This window comes from Crotalus tigris, unplaced genomic scaffold (genome assembly GCF_016545835.1).
Source record: "Crotalus tigris isolate CLP2741 ecotype Arizona unplaced genomic scaffold, ASM1654583v1 scf7180000018886.158148, whole genome shotgun sequence".
Classification (NCBI taxonomy): Eukaryota; Metazoa; Chordata; class Lepidosauria; order Squamata; family Viperidae; genus Crotalus; species Crotalus tigris.
The window spans coordinates 115344-133090 of record NW_024097257.1 but is presented as its reverse complement, the minus strand read 5'-3'; the positions used below and the strand labels follow the sequence as shown (position 1 = coordinate 133090).

General features: G+C 36.6%; 1 protein-coding gene across 5 annotated transcripts in view; it reads right to left on the bottom strand.

The window, feature by feature from the left end:
* Window positions 1-17747, bottom strand: part of CEP135 (centrosomal protein 135) — a 53855-nt gene that overhangs the window by 20785 nt on the left and 15323 nt on the right. For all 5 annotated transcript variants that reach the window (XR_005558407.1, XM_039357300.1, XM_039357297.1 and 2 more), the window contains exons 10-18: window positions 16349-16499; window positions 15213-15406; window positions 12168-12311; window positions 10263-10406; window positions 8652-8729; window positions 8212-8363; window positions 7431-7546; window positions 5929-6083; window positions 3488-3543 (exon numbers count right to left, since the gene is read on the bottom strand). Coding sequence is in view for 4 of the 5 variants with exons in the window: in XM_039357300.1 (XP_039213234.1) it covers window positions 3488-3543; window positions 5929-6083; window positions 7431-7546; window positions 8212-8363; window positions 8652-8729; window positions 10263-10406; window positions 12168-12311; window positions 15213-15406; window positions 16349-16499 (1190 nt within the window). In the remaining variant the exon portion in view is untranslated. The remainder of the gene's footprint in view (window positions 1-3487; window positions 3544-5928; window positions 6084-7430; window positions 7547-8211; window positions 8364-8651; window positions 8730-10262; window positions 10407-12167; window positions 12312-15212; window positions 15407-16348; window positions 16500-17747) is intronic.

Sequence of the window (17747 nt, the reverse complement as noted above, 5' to 3'; positions counted from 1 at the left end):
TATATTAATGTGATTATTATTTTTAGGAATATTGGGAAAAATTATGTATTTCATTGTTATCTATCAAAATAATAAGAATTGTATTAATTCAATGTTTGCAAAAGAGGACATTTTGGGGAAAAGACGAAATCAACTAAAAGCATTATGCGGATTATGGACTATAAAAATTGTTAGTGATTCTTTTACAAATGTAAACCCAGACAACACACTGTTTACCAATTATTAGGTGATCTAGGTTTTAAAAAAAATCAATAAAATATATTACCCCAAAATAAGGCACAATGAGTACGCCATGCCTGTGTGCATGGCTTTCATTTACTACAAAAAGGCATTTAACTCAATATTCCAGAAAGCGATCATGAATACATTGCTCAGTCAAGGCGTAGACACTGCTCACATAAACTTACTGCAATGAATAAACAATGGCGACAATTTGCCTCAATGATCTTAAACAAATCCCACTTATTATTATTAAAACTTATTTCCCGCCTACCTTGCCATGGGGCTACTCTAGGCGGCTCACAGCCACAAAAAGAAAGAAAGAAAAAGGAAGTTTAAGCAAAGTGAAAGTGAAATAGAACCAATAAAATAACCAAGGAAAAAGAAAGCAAAGAAAAAGAAAACAAAGAAAATACATCAAGGATGAGTTTTTAAAAAAAGACAGGCTAGTGAAGAGCAGAGAGCGGGCAGGGGAGGCTTCTCTGCTATCAATCCAGCAGCCACCTTCAGAGTTGATCTCCTCCATTGGATCACCAAGACATCTTGCAAAGCCAGGTCCTTGGGATCTTATGGAGGTTGGTGACAGATCTTATCCCGGAGGGCAGGATATTGAAAAGGGCAGGTGCTGTGGCAGATAAGGCTATTCTTCCTGGATCCCGAGAGTCAGAGTTCTTTGACCGACAGGATCTGCATTGGGCCCTCCCTGAAAGCCCGAGTAGAACAGGCTAGACCAGTGGTTCTCAACCTGTGGGTCGGGACCCCATTTGGGGTCGAATGACCATTTCACGGGGGTCACCAAACCATGCTGTCCGCCATTTTTTTCCCTTTTCCCTAGCTTTCCTACTCCCTCTTATTGGTGGCCACACCCACTTGGGGGTCACCACAACATGGGGAACTGTATTATGGGGTCACGGCATTAGAAAGGTTGAGAATCACTGGGCTAGACTTAGCAGGACAATCTGGTTCATCAGGTAGCCTGGACCTATGCCATTAAGGCAGCGGTTCTCAACCTGTGGGTCGCGACCCCATTTGGGGTCGAACGACCATTTCACGGGGGTCGCCAAACAACGCGATCTGCCATTTTTTCCGCCATTTTTTTCCTCAGCCGGCGCATGGGGCGGCACCGCACATGGGGGCGGCGTCGCGCATGCCCGCCGCGTGCTTATGACCGGGGTCGCCGGTATAAAAAGGTTGAGAACCACTGCATTAAGGGCTTTAAAAGTCATAACCAACATCTTGAACTACACTTGAAAGCAGACTGGTAGCCAGTGTAGTTCATGGAGCAGCAGTGTAATATGAGCCATCCTAAAAACTTCAAAGACAGCACTCACTGTTGCACTTTGCACCAAAGGAAGCTTCAAGAGTAGCTCCACGTAGAGCACATTGCAGGAGTCCAGAAGAGAGATGAGTAGAGCTTGAGTAACTGAGCACAGAGTGTCAAGATCCAGGAAGGGTTACAGCTGTTGCACAAACCAGAGCTGTGCAAAAACTCTCCTAATCTTGCCTGCTACCTGCTCTTCGAGTAGGAGGCACGAGTTCAGGAGAACCTCCAAGTTGCAACCTGGGTCTGAATGGAACAATGCAACCCTGTCCAGAACCAGAGATGACAAAAACCCTGGATCCCAAAACTCCCTATACCAAAAGCCACTCAGTCTTGCCAGGGTTCAGTGGAAGTCCATTGTCACCCATCCAGGAACCCCAGAGCCTCCAGGCATCGCGGGAGGACATAGACCGCATAACTTGGCTCATCGTGTATAGAATGTAGAGTTGAGTATCATTGGCGTATTGATGATATCTCAACCCATGGGGATGGATGATCTCACTCAGCAACTTCACGTGGGTGTTAAATAGGAAAGGAGAGTACCAAACTTTGCTGGATGCCACAAGTGAGCAGTTGGGGGTTGGATCTCTCATTCCCTATCAACGCCAATTGGGAGCCATCGGGAGGGAGGGGGAGAGAAAGAAATTGAACCGGTTTAAAACTCTGCCATCCCAACCCCAACTCACAAAGCTGGCCCAAAAGGATATCGTGGTTAATGCTACTGAAGGCCTCTGAGAGGTCAAGAAGAGCAAGAATGATTGTACTACCTTCATCTTGCTCTCGCCAGAGATCGTCCGTAAGTGCGACCAAGGCTGTCTCTATCCCAAGACCAGGCCTGAATCCAGATTGAAAGGGATCCAAGAAATCCATTTCATCTAGAACTCTCTGGAGCTGCCAAGCAACTGCTTTTACTACCACTTTCCCTAAAAAGGGAAGTTGGGTAACTGGACAAAAATTGTCCAGGCAGGTGGAATCAAGTGATGGTTTCTTAAGGATTTGACAAAACAGAGTCTTCTTAAAAGGTCCTGGGAAAATCCCCTCTCACAGTGAGGAATTTATCACTGCATGAACCCACTTGCTGGTCACCGTCCTGGAGGCTTTCACTAGACAGAACAGACAAGGATCTTAAAGACAGGTTGTTGCACTGACAATGCGGAGTATCCTTTCCACTCCCTTAGGGGCAACAGGGTCAAACTGATCCCAAATTACTAGGCAATTATTAGTAATTACTAGTTTATCATTGGCTTACACTTCTACCTTGTTTCGACAGAGTAGATCAAAATTTCAGTTTGGGATATCACAGTGAACCATCTCTATCTGTTTCATTTCTTTTTCCTATTTGTACAGAGAGACAGTAATTGATATGCTGCTCTATCTTACTATGCTCCTTTGTGGGTAGAGAGCATCAAATATTATTAATATAAAAACTCATATCCCAAGCTATGAATAATGCCTCTTTCGAGTCTATACAATAAATAATTTGAATTAAAATTTTCAGAAATACAATTAGATACTAAAAAAGAGGTTATTAGCAATATAGTAGAATTAGAAAGACAGAAGGTCAGAAGACCTAGAAAACAACTTTACAGTGAAATGTTATATCTTCAGTGAGATTAAAGTGAATGGTTATAAAAGTGGTTTGAATAAAAAAAGCATAGTTATTTTAGAAGGTAACAAGCCATTTAACAAAAGCTATAATATACAGTAAAGTATTCTGCACATCCATCATCTTATGCTAAATAAGCATTCCATTTAATAGCTTCCCTGATATATAACACAATTATCTAAAATAAAATTAGCTAAACTACAAAATTCCAGTTTTTTTCTTTCTTCTATTTTACCTCATGAAGTATGCATGGCACAGTTAGTTTTAGAATCTCATTAAAATTACCCCTGACCATTTTAAAATGAGTTTCAGAATAACCAAGTTATAATTTTATTACTTACTCTAAAGACAATTCCAACTGAGCAACTGTTTTTTGTAAGTTGAGGATAGTCTTTTCCTGTTTAAAGACAGAGAGTTATGCATGTTATGTATTTTCTTTTCCTGTAATTTTAAATCTAACATAGGATTAGATTTAATTTGACAAACAATCCTTTCTCTATCCTAACCAAATATTTCTTTCAAAACTCCTGCAACAAGCACACAACACTAATATGCATGACATTATATAGACATATCAATACAACTTTAACACACATTTATAGTTCTGCGCCAACCACTTATAAGCAATTTTATTCATGATTTTACTGGCAACTTAAGTGGCAAAGTTGTTAATAGTAATACTACTAAACATTTACTAGATATAATTTTGTTCTTTTAATCTTTCAAATATTTTTTTTGCTTGTTTAATTTTTAATTTTCACTAATTTTCTAGAAAATTATCCAAATTATGTCTTTACACTTTTTGAGTGTATAGAAGCACATAGTAATAATAACCATAATTAAATGATCCAGGCAAAATGAATAAAGTTCAGAGTAAAATATGAAAATATTTGGCAAATAGCTGGGAAGAATGGAAGAGAAAAAAAGGGTAGCTACTAGAATGACCTTTTAATATTATTTTTAATATAAATGTAAAATGTAAAAGTCCTCTACATATGCATATGTATCTTTTTGCTTTTGATTTTACTTAATAAAGAGGTGTATTTTTAAAAAAACACAAAAAAACCCAATAGTTTTTTACATTGCATATTTTTCAACAAGAATCTTTTAGAAATGACTTCACTGCATTTATGCTGTTAGAGATGCAATGAAATTAATGCTTTATTTTGACTTTTGGACAAAAAAAAGGACTTGTAATCAAAAAGCTTATTTTTCAGCTGTGAAAAGACAAACTATTTAGTGGTTTACAAAATTGATTAACATACAGTATGCTTAAAAGTTTGTGAACCATTTTCAAAGTCCTTAGAAGTCTCCTTTGTTCAAGTCATGACATTTATCTTATGAAGATCAAACTTTGATAGTGAATACCCCCAATTCTGTTCTTTAAATAAGGCAGGACCTCTCATAGGCACCTCATTATCATTCCATAGATTAAAGCAGGCAGCCTTAATTTCCTATGAAATTAGGAAATATTAACTTCAAATGAACTGATAGTCCTAGAGCAGTGGTTCTCAACCTGTGGGTCGGGACCCCATTTGGGGTCAAATGACCATTTCACGGGGGTCGCCAAACCATGCTGTCCGCCATTTTTTTTCCCTTTTCCCTAGCTGTCCTACTTCCTCTTATTGGTGGCCACACCCACTTGGGGGTCACCACAACATGGGGAACTGTATTATGGGGTCACGGCATTAGAAAGGTTGAGAATCACTGTCCTAGAGGTTTTTAGGCTTTTGAAATAAAATGAAAAAGTCTGGTTGGAGAACACCCTTGTCTGGGGAACCTTTTTGGTAACTCCTTGTTAAATACTATTTGTTATATGCTGCCTCTCATTACCTTCAAGCTAGTAAGCAAGGCATAATATGAACTGGGTAAAACTATTATGTATTCAGAATCTGGGAGGAGTTGATGACTCTTGGCTAACTTTTTTATCTTTTGGGTCCATATTTTCCCATGAATTCTCAAGGTATGGAGGTTTCTCTGCTGCTCAGAACGTCTACGCAGAGCTTAAATATCCTATATAACAGAGTTCCCCATCCTTTCCTGCTCGGGGGGGGGAGGGCGGGCAGAAGGGATGGTTTCACATGTGTTCATGCTGCTTTCACAAATGCAGCTGTATACAGAACTCATGTGCATGTGTGCTCGCCCACCATTTCTGTAGCTCAGTTCCGAATGGGCTGTGGCCTGGGGCCCCCTCCTATATAAGGCATCTGTGTGGTGGTTTCTGTGGGTGTGGAGGGGGGGGAGAACACCTTTGCTCCATGGGAAGACTGGAATAGAAGATTTCCACTAGCCTTACATAAAGACTGTCCTTTTGTTGAGAGCTGGGAACAGCCATTTATCATCAAAGTGGATGATTGTTGAACTTTGCTTAATATTCATCAATCTTATAGCGACATCTGGTGATTCCAGCACCAAAGCTAAGATCAGATGCCATCTACTAACCAGAACCTTATCTCTCCATCAACCATCTAATGATATAAGGTTACAAAAGGAACTTATGTTGTGCATGCTCCTTTATCAGGCAGATACAATTAAGTTCTTAAGAGTCCCACATAACACCTTGGGGCTAGTTTTCCCAGATTGGATGGTTTTCTTATTCCTCTCTTTCCATAAACCTTCTTAATATTATAAAAACAAAGTTGCTAGAAGAAAGAGAAAGAAATTAACAGAATGGAAAAAGGGTTATAGGAAAACAAAAACAAAAAAAAACATCTTGCCCTTTATTCAATAAGAATTAAGATAAAATGGTTCTGATATTCCATTTCCTATTTTGTATAAATACCTTGTTAGCTAAATTGTCTTCTAGATATGCAATTTTTTCAGTTTTTTCATCTATACTTTCCTGAAGGCTATCTTTTTCCTTATCCAAGGCATTAACAGTACTTCTGAGCAGAATGACAGTCTCACTTTGCGATGAGCTCTTAGTATTGAGTGTATCTGAAAACAGCAAAAAAACAAAAAGTTTAGTTGGTTCACTTGCTTTGACCACGTAAAACCCTAACCCCTGTAAGCACACCAGTACTGATGTATTTGTTCTGGGTTCCTGTGTTCTGGATTATGAGGCTGATAAATTCTCTTGTTGCTACATTCAACAAATGATTGGGGAAGAATAGTCAGTCATCCCAATTTAACTGAAAAGTATGTTAAAGCTTTGCTTTTTACAAAACTTCTGCTGTTTGCTAATTTCAAACCAGATATGTGACCTGGAAAGTTAAAATCCTGGTGAAGTTTGGAAATATCTGTCAGAGAATGGCTGCCATTTTGACTTTTAGGGTTTTTTTCCACCCTAAGTACTATTTGCTTTTTTAAAATGTATGAAGATGTCAGCTCTATGATGACTCTGGGCAGTGTAAAATAAAAACACCAAGAAAATATAGTTTGATTTTTATAATCTACATAGAGATTATAAAAACATCAAGAAAACGTAAATTATAAAACTAGGACGGCCCGAAATCTAGAAAAGCAATAAACAAACAAGAACCGTTATATTTCAGATAAATGTAGCTTGTAATCTACACTGCATAATTATTAATGGCATCCTCTCTCTTTCATTAAGTATACTTTGAGGTACTGAAACAAATGGGATTTTTTTTTTTTGCTTTTTCCTTAATTAAGCTTTAGAATCTGTAATACACATAATCAGAATTTTTAAAAATCCTAATGGAATTATAGCAGAGGGCAGAGCAAAACAATGTACTCAATGCAGATTATACTATACTATTATATTATACTCATACATGAGTATGGTATTCTATCCAATTAATCTATGAATTGGAGCAAACTAGACTTGATGCCCTCAGTTGTATTCTAGCTTTTGTTTAAGATAAGAATTCCCAGAAATTTTATCCCACCCTCTTATTCAAAGATAAAAGATAGAAGTGTCTATAATTCCTTTTGAGTATTTCTGATGTCAGCATTTGAATATTTTTTCTGATAAAGAGGCAAAAATGACATTCAAGGAATATGTTCACATTTTTGTAGTTGTTTATACAAAGGCTTTTTATACTTAATTTTGAATCACTTTTCATTAATATTGTTGCATGTATACATTTACTATTAACTAATTTGAATAATACAAACTTTACAAAATACATGAAGAAGAAAGTCCAGCAACTAGAATAAATTCAGCCTGAATGCTAAATTCAGCCTCAAGTTTGAACCAAAAAATTACTTGTCTTATTTATATTGTTTACTCCTGTTAAAACCTGACTGTGAATGATTTTGTGCAGAACTGAACTAGATTTGTACTTTTTTTTCTTAATAATACAGTACAACTTCATTCACCTATTTTGTTCTCTAATATCTCAATTTCCTCTTGAGCTGATTGAAGTTCATTTTCTTTAAAAGACAGTTGGTGCTGTATCTCATCTAGGGATTTCTGAATCTGTTCATTTAATAGTCTGTAAAATCAAGACAGTTATGTTAAATATAATATTGGCCACAGGATATGATTCCATTTATACTGTACAGTATCTTCAGTGGGTGTTATAATTTATAAAGAAATAGTGAGCTAAATTGAATAAAAGAGCAATCAATGCTGTACCTTTTTTTCTAGACTTCCCAGAATGAAAAATCATGTTTTCCAAAATCGTCCTTTTAATTTTCGTAGGAATGAATATCACCACACATAATTACATAATTGAAACTGAATGACATTACCAATTAGGTAACATCATCAGTGTGAACAAGTATGGAATTTGCTGTCTATTTATATTCACTAGCTTGCCCTGCCACTTAATATTAATCCCTGCGTATCTGGGCATATAAACCTTAAATTTCGTCTTATCACCATCTAGGAACTCACACACAAGAAATATTTGTGTTATTAATCACTGGATCAATATTAATTTCTAGAACATGTAAATTAATATAAACTTTTTCTAAACAAATTCAGCATATGTTTTTCTTACTGTTCAATCAGATTAGCCATATTATTACTTCCAGTTTGATTATCAGGCAAATGCAAAGTGGAGACCTCTTTTTTAGGGGCATATCACTGAAGCCACAGCATCAAATGAATTTCAAATGCACATTTAATCGTTATAAAATACATAGCTGAGCTTACTTTAGTGAACTCAATTCTGCCTTATACTGTGAAGAATCTTCAGATGTGTTTAAGAGCTGATGTGTCTTAATGCTTAGTTCATCTTCCAAAGAGCTTATTTTGTCTTTTAACAATGACACTGTAGATATTTGATCAAGTCGTTCTGTTTCCAACTGCAGAGCAAAAGAAATTCCAAACCTGCGTGACACTTTTAAACTGAATGTATTTTAGAGACTGCAATTTAAAGCAGTCCTTCACAGTATGCTCCACTAAAATGATAGTAAGGATCAATGGCAGTGAAATCCACAATAAAGTAAATTGCCTTGTAGTAACAGGAATTATTTATATATTTATATATATATATGGCCCTTATGATTTCTTTTCAAATAATCATGAAATAGTGACTACATAAAAAAATTATGGCTCCAAATCCAATCAGAATATTTGGGCTAAATACTTACTCTTTTAAGAGTGCTTTCCAATCTTGATACTTCCTGTTCCAATTTTAATTTATCTAAAGTATATTCCTCCTGCTGGATCTAGCAAAACAAAGTAAGAAAGATCAGTAATGAGCCCTTTCATTAATAATGTTAAAATATCCCCAATTATCCTAACTGCATTTTGGAATAAAATTTCTTAAACTTGACAATGAAATGACTTAATGGTACATGACTGTCAAAAGGAAAATGGCATCTATTTTGTTTTCCTTTAGAACAGTGGTTCTCAACCTGTGGGTCGGGACCCCATTTGGGGTGGAACAACCATTTCACGGGGGTCGCCAAACAAGGCTGTCCGCCATTTTTTCCTCTTTTTCTTTGGCCACGCCCCTGGCGCCCCATGATTTATAAGTGGTTGGGGGTCACCACAACATGGAGAACTGTATTATGGGGTCACGGCATTAGAAAGGTTGAGAACCACTGCTTTAGAACCACAAATATAGTTGAAAGTACATGTAAATAAGGAGCAAAACAAAAAAGTGGAATAACTTATTAATTCAAAGTGAGCTTGTATTTTTTTTTCTTGCTTCACTGCATAACCTCTGCATAACACCTTGAACTTTATATAAGCAATTTACTACAGTAGCAGTCCCCAATCTTTTCTGGCTCTGCAGACTGATAGTGACAGTGGCAGGGGATGGGAAGAAGGGATGGTTTTGCATGAAGCTGCACCATTGTTTGTGTGGTCTGGTTCCCAACAGAACCCCTGTATTAGAGAAAAAAGTATTTGTTTTCATATAGATTAAATCTGGTACCTAGAATTTATTAACAGAAGATGTAGCATGTGTGAAAATTGTTTTCAGATTTTAACCGCTTCCTTCATATGCAGACTTTTTTTTATTTAGGATAATTTTATTAATTATGTGATGGGTGCATTCCTATTTTAATCCTTTTTATTATATCAAACTAAATTAAAAAAAGAAAAATGCATACATCTACAATGAACAAGATAATATAGCCTTAAAATTAACAATTATAGTAATAAAAATTGTTAAAAGCTGGGAAAAAGAACTAGTCCAACAAGTTGACTACATTGCTCAAAGGTATTCTCCCTTACTCCTTTGTTAAAAAGTTCCCCAAATGTTTATTTATTTGATTTATATGCCATTTATCTCACTCTGCAAAGCAACTCTCAACTCAAATGTTGACAAACAATATACTGTATATCAACAATCAATTATTGCAAATCAGCTGTAAATTTCTCTTTCTAATGTTACCTAACATTGAACAATGCCCCAAACAAACAAACAAAAAATTACAACAGAAAATTTTTGCCATTTTGAGAATTTGGGCCAAATTAACATTTGGCCCAAATTCTCAAAATGGAAAAAATTTTCTGTTGTAATTTTTTTGGTCTGGGGCATAGTGAAAGGTTAGGCAACATTGGAAAAAGAAAGTTTTAGCAATACTCTTAACATAATGCTTATAAAAAAAATTAAAATGCACTTTTTGAAATCCTTATGATGTTATCGGTAATAGTCTGAAGTTACAGGACCCAGAGATAGCCACTTTAAATAAGAAGCCAGATCAAAATTATTTTATTACTGAAAACTACGGAAAATATTAAAAGCTGACCTTTAATTTCTCCCTTAGTCCTTCTTTCTCTGATACTACTCTTCTAAAATCAGCCAGTGCCATATTTCTTTCTTCTTCTGCATGGTTTTTTGTTAGAAAACAGGTTTTTTTCTCTCTCCGTAGATGGTTTAATTCATTCTGAGACTAAAAATACAAAATTAAAAAAATGTTTACTCTGCCTTTATTATTTTAAATAAACAACTCAAGGTGTTGAATTTATGCTTTTTCCCTCTTCCTGTTTTCCCCATAACAACCACATGAGTTGAGAGGGGTTGAGAGATACTGCCTGGCCCAAAGTCATGTAGTCAGCAAACATGCCTAAAGCAGGACTAGAACTCATATTGTCCTGGCTTCTAGTCTGGTGCCTTAACCATTAGACCAAACTGGCTCTCTAGTTTTTGAAGAAGTCATTAAATACATTATAATGCTATTGCAATTTTTAAAAGGCAAGAACAAAAAGCAAAGCATACAAAAACAAATTAAAAGAAAACAATACCCAGCATATACTTATGAAATATATAATACTAAAACTAAAAACATTAAAATGTTGATATTTAATTTAATAACCTTATTTTTATATATACATATATACATATACATGTATAATATGTTTTCTGAGGTTTTCGCGGGTGTTTGTATGTAGGTCTTTGGTTATTCGGGTTTTCTCCCATGTCAAATTGGAAGTGTCTTGCGACGTTTTGACGAAGTCCCATTCGTCATCTTCAGGCTGGTGTTTTCGGCTTCGTGCTCCTAGAAGCATGAAGCCGAAAACACCAGCCTGAAGATGACGAATGAGACTTCGTCGAAATGTCGCCAAGACACTTCCAATTTGACATGGGAGAAAACCCGAATAACCAAAGACCTACATATATATATATGTATATGTGTGTATGTGTATGTGTGTGTGTGTGTGTGTGTGTGTGTGTGTGTGTGTGTATATATATATATATATATATATATATATATATATATATATATATGAATGACCAATACACTTTACTGTCCACAATTTTGGAATATTATTGAAAATAACCTTGACAGTTTTGACTTGAAAACATTTACACAGAAATCTAGTTATATATGCTACATATTCTTTAAAAAGAAACTGGCCTTGACCAAATTAGCTAAATATATCTTCAAATTTCCTACATTGCAAACCAAGAAAACCTTGTTCCTAAATTTAACATTATCAAATAATTAATTTAAAGTAACTATTCCAGACTTTGTCTTTCTACCTATTTTTAAAGTATTTTTTCCTTCATGGAAAAAATTAAAACTATATATTAAATAATATTACATATTATTGTTTTAATTATCAATATATATTATATTACCATATTAATATGAGCTCATATTAATATCAATATAGTAAATTTGATAATTATTAATATGTATTAACAATATTAAATATTATTAATATTAAATATTCAGGAGGCTTAATATCAAAACTCAATCTGCTTCCAATAAACATCAAAGTCTAATTGCATTAACCCAGGAAATGAATAATTTATTAAAATTATATGCCACCTGACTCAATAGCTCTGGGCAGCTCACACAAATCAAAGTAAATACAATATGCTTAGCCAAGTAATTACTAGATTTTTAACAGAGATACACAATAAGTATATGTATTTTCACGCATATACTTATGCAGTGCATTCAGGAACTACAAATATGAAATTATGTTGGGTGGAATCCCATTCCTTTCATAGATAGCAAAATATGTGTCATAGGATAAATGATTATCCAATATCTATTAATATTTTGTTCTGCATTTACATTCTTTTTTCTCATTCTAAACTGGAGTTTACAATAGTTCAATAAATCTAGCTTCTTTTTGACGAGACTGCAGATTTTCATTACATTAGTTATATATTACTCTGGATCAAGGTTATATTTATTTACCTGTTCATAAAGGATACTTAATTTATCTTTTTCTACAGTTAGTAGTTTGACATTAGACTGAATTTCTATCATATGCTTTTCAAATCTGTCTAGCATAGACTGTAGCTCATCTCTCTCTCGTATAACTAATCTAAGGTCTTCACTCTGCAAAATAAAGGGGGGGGGAAAGGAAAAAGTAAGAATATGCTTTATATAATATATATTCACTCATATTACTAAACAGGTCAATAACATACATATTATTAATGACAGGACTGCAGTCCAAAAACAATAATCATTCCACGCTTTATAAATCATGGTTTATTTAGCAAGGAATCATACAAAACTGGCCCTGGATTGTATTGTTAACATTGTCCAGAATTGGGGAATTCTGGTTTTATGTCAGTTATCTAGCCAAGATCTCAATATTCAAGCACAGCACTAAAACTCGGTTAAATACATTCTGAACTTTCAGCCTGCAGATCTATTTTACCTCCTCAGGTAGGGCCGTGAAACACCCTGTTATTATATTTATTATGGGTAGTCAAAACAAGTCAGTTTCTAACCATTTGTTGCCCAGATTCAAATGCAAATTGCAATTAGGCTAAAAGAGTTTCCATCTTCTCCTGTGGTCATGTTAGAGAGGGAGGAGAAAAATACACAGGCTTGTTGTTCACTTATGTTTGTTAATTATAGGGAAATTACTAAATACCTTTACAAATGACATAAATGCTTTTCTATAACAAAATTGCTTTGAGGAAATAGTAGCATTTTCTATTTGGCCTTTGTTTACTGAAGTCTTTTTAAGAATTTCATATGTCAACAAAATAGGTAAAGATAGAACTACAAATAATTTCTAACCGAATTACAGGTAGTCCTCAACTTATGACCATAATTGAGCCCAAAGTTTCTGTTGCCGACATTTGTTAAGTGAGCTTTGCCCCACTTTATCACATGGTTACGGTTGTTAAGCAAATCTGGCTTCCCCATTGACTTTGCTTGTCAGAAAGTCACCAAAGAGAATCACGTGACCCTGGAACACTGCAACAGTCATAAAAATTAGTCAGTTGCCAAGCATCTGAATTTTGATGACTTTATAGTTTCTTATTTACCTTCCTTTTTATGCGTAGGGCTGAGACTTGTCTGAGGCATAATTATTACTAATGAGTAAATGATATTTATTTACATCTAGCAAAGAGATATTTTTAAGATGCTTGAAATAATTCTGTATTTCCGTTTGATCGGAGACAGGGAGAGAGGGAGGGAAGGGGGGGAAGAGAGAGAGAGAGATGGAGAGAAAGAGAGAAGGAGAAAGAAAGAGAGGGGGAGAGAGAGAAAAAGAGAGGGCACAAGAGAAAGAGAGGGGGAGAGAGAGAGAGGGGAGGAAAGAGAGTGGGAGAGAGAGAAAAAAGAGCACAAGAGAGAGGGGGAGAGAGAGAGAGAGAGAGAGAGAGAGAGAGAGAGAGAGAGAGAGAGAGAGAGAACTCATGCACAGCACCCTCTATTTCTTTTTAATTAAACTCTTCAATCAAGCCCTCCCCTCCGATGCATGCGCACATGCACGCACAAGTTATGCAGCTCCCAGTGTTTTCTTTTCTGTGGGAAACGGGTCCAAGTGGCTCTTTGAGTGTTTATGGTTGCTGACCCCTGCACTAAACAAACTGTTATAAGCCAAGGTAGCTGACTCAGGAATTCTGGGAGTTGAAGTACATGAGTCATAAAGGAGCCGAGGTTGCCTACCCCTGGCCAAGGACTATCTGTAGCTGAAAGAGATTAATCATGCTTATTAAGAAGGAAATATTGAATTCAATAAAACTGGGGATCAAAGTATGCTAATATTTTGATACTAACCATGCTACATTGCCTCATATTTAACTTTAACTGGGGAAAACTAGTTTTTTCCCTTATTAAAGTGTACATTATTATTATTATTATTTGATTATACATCTAAACAGTTGAGGATGCTGCCTGACTACATCATTTTTACTGCAGGTAGTCTTCCACTTACGACCACAATTGAGCCCAAAATTTATGCAGTTAAGTAAGAAATTGATCAAGCGAGTTTTACCCATTTTACGACTTTTCTTGCCACATTTGTTAAGTGAATCGTTGCAGTTGTTAAATTAGTAAAATGGTTGTTAAGCAAATCTGGTCTCCCCATTGAGTTTGCTTGTCAGAAGGTCGCAAAAGGGGAATCACATGACCTGAATATAAATCACGTGACCACAGCAGTCACGTAAGTGTGAAAAATGGTTGTAAGTCACACTTTTTTCAGTTGTAACTTTGAACAGTCACTAAATGAGCTGTTGTAAGTTGAGGACTACCTGTACAATCCTTTTCGGTTTACTGGCTGCTAACAGCTGTTTGTAAAGTAATAGGCAGCTGTGATCTGGATTTCCTATTTGACTTCGTAGTCAGGAGTGACAAGGATGCAAGTTGAGTGCAGAGGAGGAGGAGAAGACATTTAAAGGAAATGAGGCAAGAAATAAAACCAAACATACTGCTGAAGTATGAAAGCAGCCTTCTCCCTAGTACAGTGGTGGCGAACCTATGGCACGGATGCCAGAGGCGGCACTCAGAGCCCTCTCTGCGGGCACGCGCACCGTCGCCCCAGTCCTAGGCCTTCATCTGGGTTTTTTAAAACCTTTTCGCTTTAGGCCTCGACCGCTGTGTGCAAAAAAAAAAAAAAAGTTCAATCAGTCAATTTCAACTTCTTGAGGGGAAAAAAAAGATCTTGCAAAGTGGGAATTGATTGATTGAACTTTTTAGTCCCACCCAGTCTGCCGTTACCACTGCAGCCACGCCCAGCCAATGGGCCACACCCACCCAATGGCCACACCCACCCGGCACCCGACGATGCATAAATGGGTCTTGGGTTGCAGTTTGGGCACTCGGTCTCTAAAAGGTTCGCCATCACTGCCCTAGTAAATAATCAGTCTGCTACAGAAAGAATTAGCTGACCCATACCAGCACACTATAAAGCTAAAATTTTAAAAGATAATTTGACGAGTAATTGGATTTTATGTGGTGCCATTAAAGTATGACATTAAATAAAGTAAGTATTACCTTTTCTGGAGATTTGAGTAATGGGCTAGATTTTCTTTTAAATATCTTTTGGAGACACTCTAGTTCTCGCTTATAATAGTCCCTGTCTTCTTCTATGGTTTTCACAAATGCATCTAGGCGAGAAGGGGACTTGTCTCCAAGTGCTATGCCACCGTCAAGCCTCATTCTCTCGAGCTCTATGACAAGTTCCCGATCTGCAACAGACCACAATCAGCAAGGATGACATTTCTTTACAGGTGAAGTCTTCAGCTAAAGTATTCATTACAGACATGATAAAGAAAAACTCTTTCAAATTTTTTCTATTTCTAATGAAAGAAGGGAGGGGAAGAGAAAGGAAGATTTATGATAACCCCTGTCAGTTTACCTACAAAGAAACTCAATGGGGAAATTGGCGGGAAGTCCGAAATCGCACGCCCTGCTTTTTTGTCAGTCCTTAGTTATTCTGTTTCTCTATTTAGGTAGGGAAATATCTCTGAAATGATGGTTCAATGGGTTAGGACAGTGGTTCTCAACCTTTTTATACGGCGACCCCGGTCATAAGCAGGCGGCGCACATGCGCGGGGCCGCCCCCTGCGCGGCACGCATGCGCGGGGCCGCCCCCTGCGCGGCACGCATGTGCAGGGCCGCCCCCTGCGTGGCACGCCTGCGTGGCGCCGCCCCATGCACCGCCCCTGCGTGGCGCGCATGCGCGGCGGCACCCCCTGCGCCGGCTGACGAAAAAAATGGCAGATCGCATTGTTTGGCGACCCCCATGAAATGGTCGTTCGACCCCAAATGGGATCGCGACCCACAGGTTGAGAACCGCTGGGTTAGGATTAGGACAAGGGGTAGGGGTTAGAGTTTATTTAATATTTGTCAGTTGTAGGATACAATAATTATATTATATTAATATACAGTAACCAAATATTTAAATTTGCAAAATAGTATTATTCTAACAACTTTTGCAAAGGACTCTGCTCTTCTCAGGAAAGGAACCAAAATCTGAAAGAATTAGTGGGAAAATATTTAATAAACAATTCAGCTATGAATTTTGTAAATGTTCCTGACTCTCCTTCATTAGATTTCCCCCCCCCTCCAAGATTTCATTTGAGGCAGGAAATCCATCTCTAATAGCCTGTGGGAATGTAGATACTTACTTATAATTTCAAGGTTTTCAACTTTTTTGGACAACCTGTGGTTTTCTACTTGAGTCTGGTTTAATAGTATGTCAAGATTTTGTTTTTCCTCTGTTTTTCCAAAGAGTTCTTCACTCAATTTTTCTTTTTCTCTGCGATAGGAAGATAACTCCTAATGTGACAAAAATATTACAAAACTTAGAATTGTGGCTATAATGACATTTAAAAAACTCAATATTTTTTGATTGCATAACATTTCTATATATTCAAGTTAGATGCACCAAGCATTCATTGTTACTTCAGAGAAATTATAAAATCTGGCTTAGATACAATTTGATATATTATTTATAAGCTGACAATTAGTCAATTTGTATTATTTATAGGCTATTCAATACCCAGAAAATCTCGTGGTGGAAAAACCATCTATTAAAAACAAGATAAAACAATGAAGACAAATAAAATAAAAACATAGTAGTTAAAATATACAGTATCAGATAAAGATTATTAATACAAAAGTGATTAAGAGATCAAAGCAAGGTTGAGCTAAATTTCACATGAGTACAAACCCCAATTTCTTTACCTTATGCGGAGGGATATGTTTAGTCAGCACTAACCTAGCCTCTGCTGAAAGGATATCCCAAAGTCATGGTATCACAATGAAGTCCACTCCTGCATTCCCACAGAATGCACTCATCCCAGTCATGAAACAATGAAGAGCTCCTGCACTACAGGTCGTAGACCAGGGGTCTTCAAACTTGGCCCTTTTATGACTTGTGGACTTCAACTCCCAGAATTTCTCAGCCAGAGTGCCTGGCTGAGGAATTCTGGGAGTTGAAGTCCACAAGTCATAAAAGGGCCAAGTTTGAAGACCCCTGTCATAGACAAATATATACTAGGGGTGTTCTCCTCAAGTACTGCAATCTTAAACAATTAAAACATTTAACGAGATGCAGTTAGTAATAACTGGCTCCCAGTGCAGTTCTTTGAGAACTGATGCTATTTCGTCTAGGAACTACAACAATAGCTTTATTACATAGCCATATTCTGCACCAGAAGGCTTGAAGGGCAGATTCATTATGCGGTAGGACACGATACAGTGCAGTTAGCCAGATGACAACTCAAGGGACAAAATGGATCCAGGAGTAAAACCGGGCTGCAAATGACCTTTCAGAGAAAATGAGACGGATAACAAAATAGAGACGGATAACATTTTTACCCAGAGTATTTTTAATTCTAGGATTGAGAAGAGTGAAGAATCTTAGTCTAGCACAGCATTATCATTTCTCTGTTATCATCTGATCCATAACTACTTAAAAATATTCAAACAATAATATGCCAATTTTTGTCCTCAGTGAAAAACCAGATACACAAATCAAATCTGAAAGTTTTCATCTAAATACTGCAAGACATTCTAACTCTA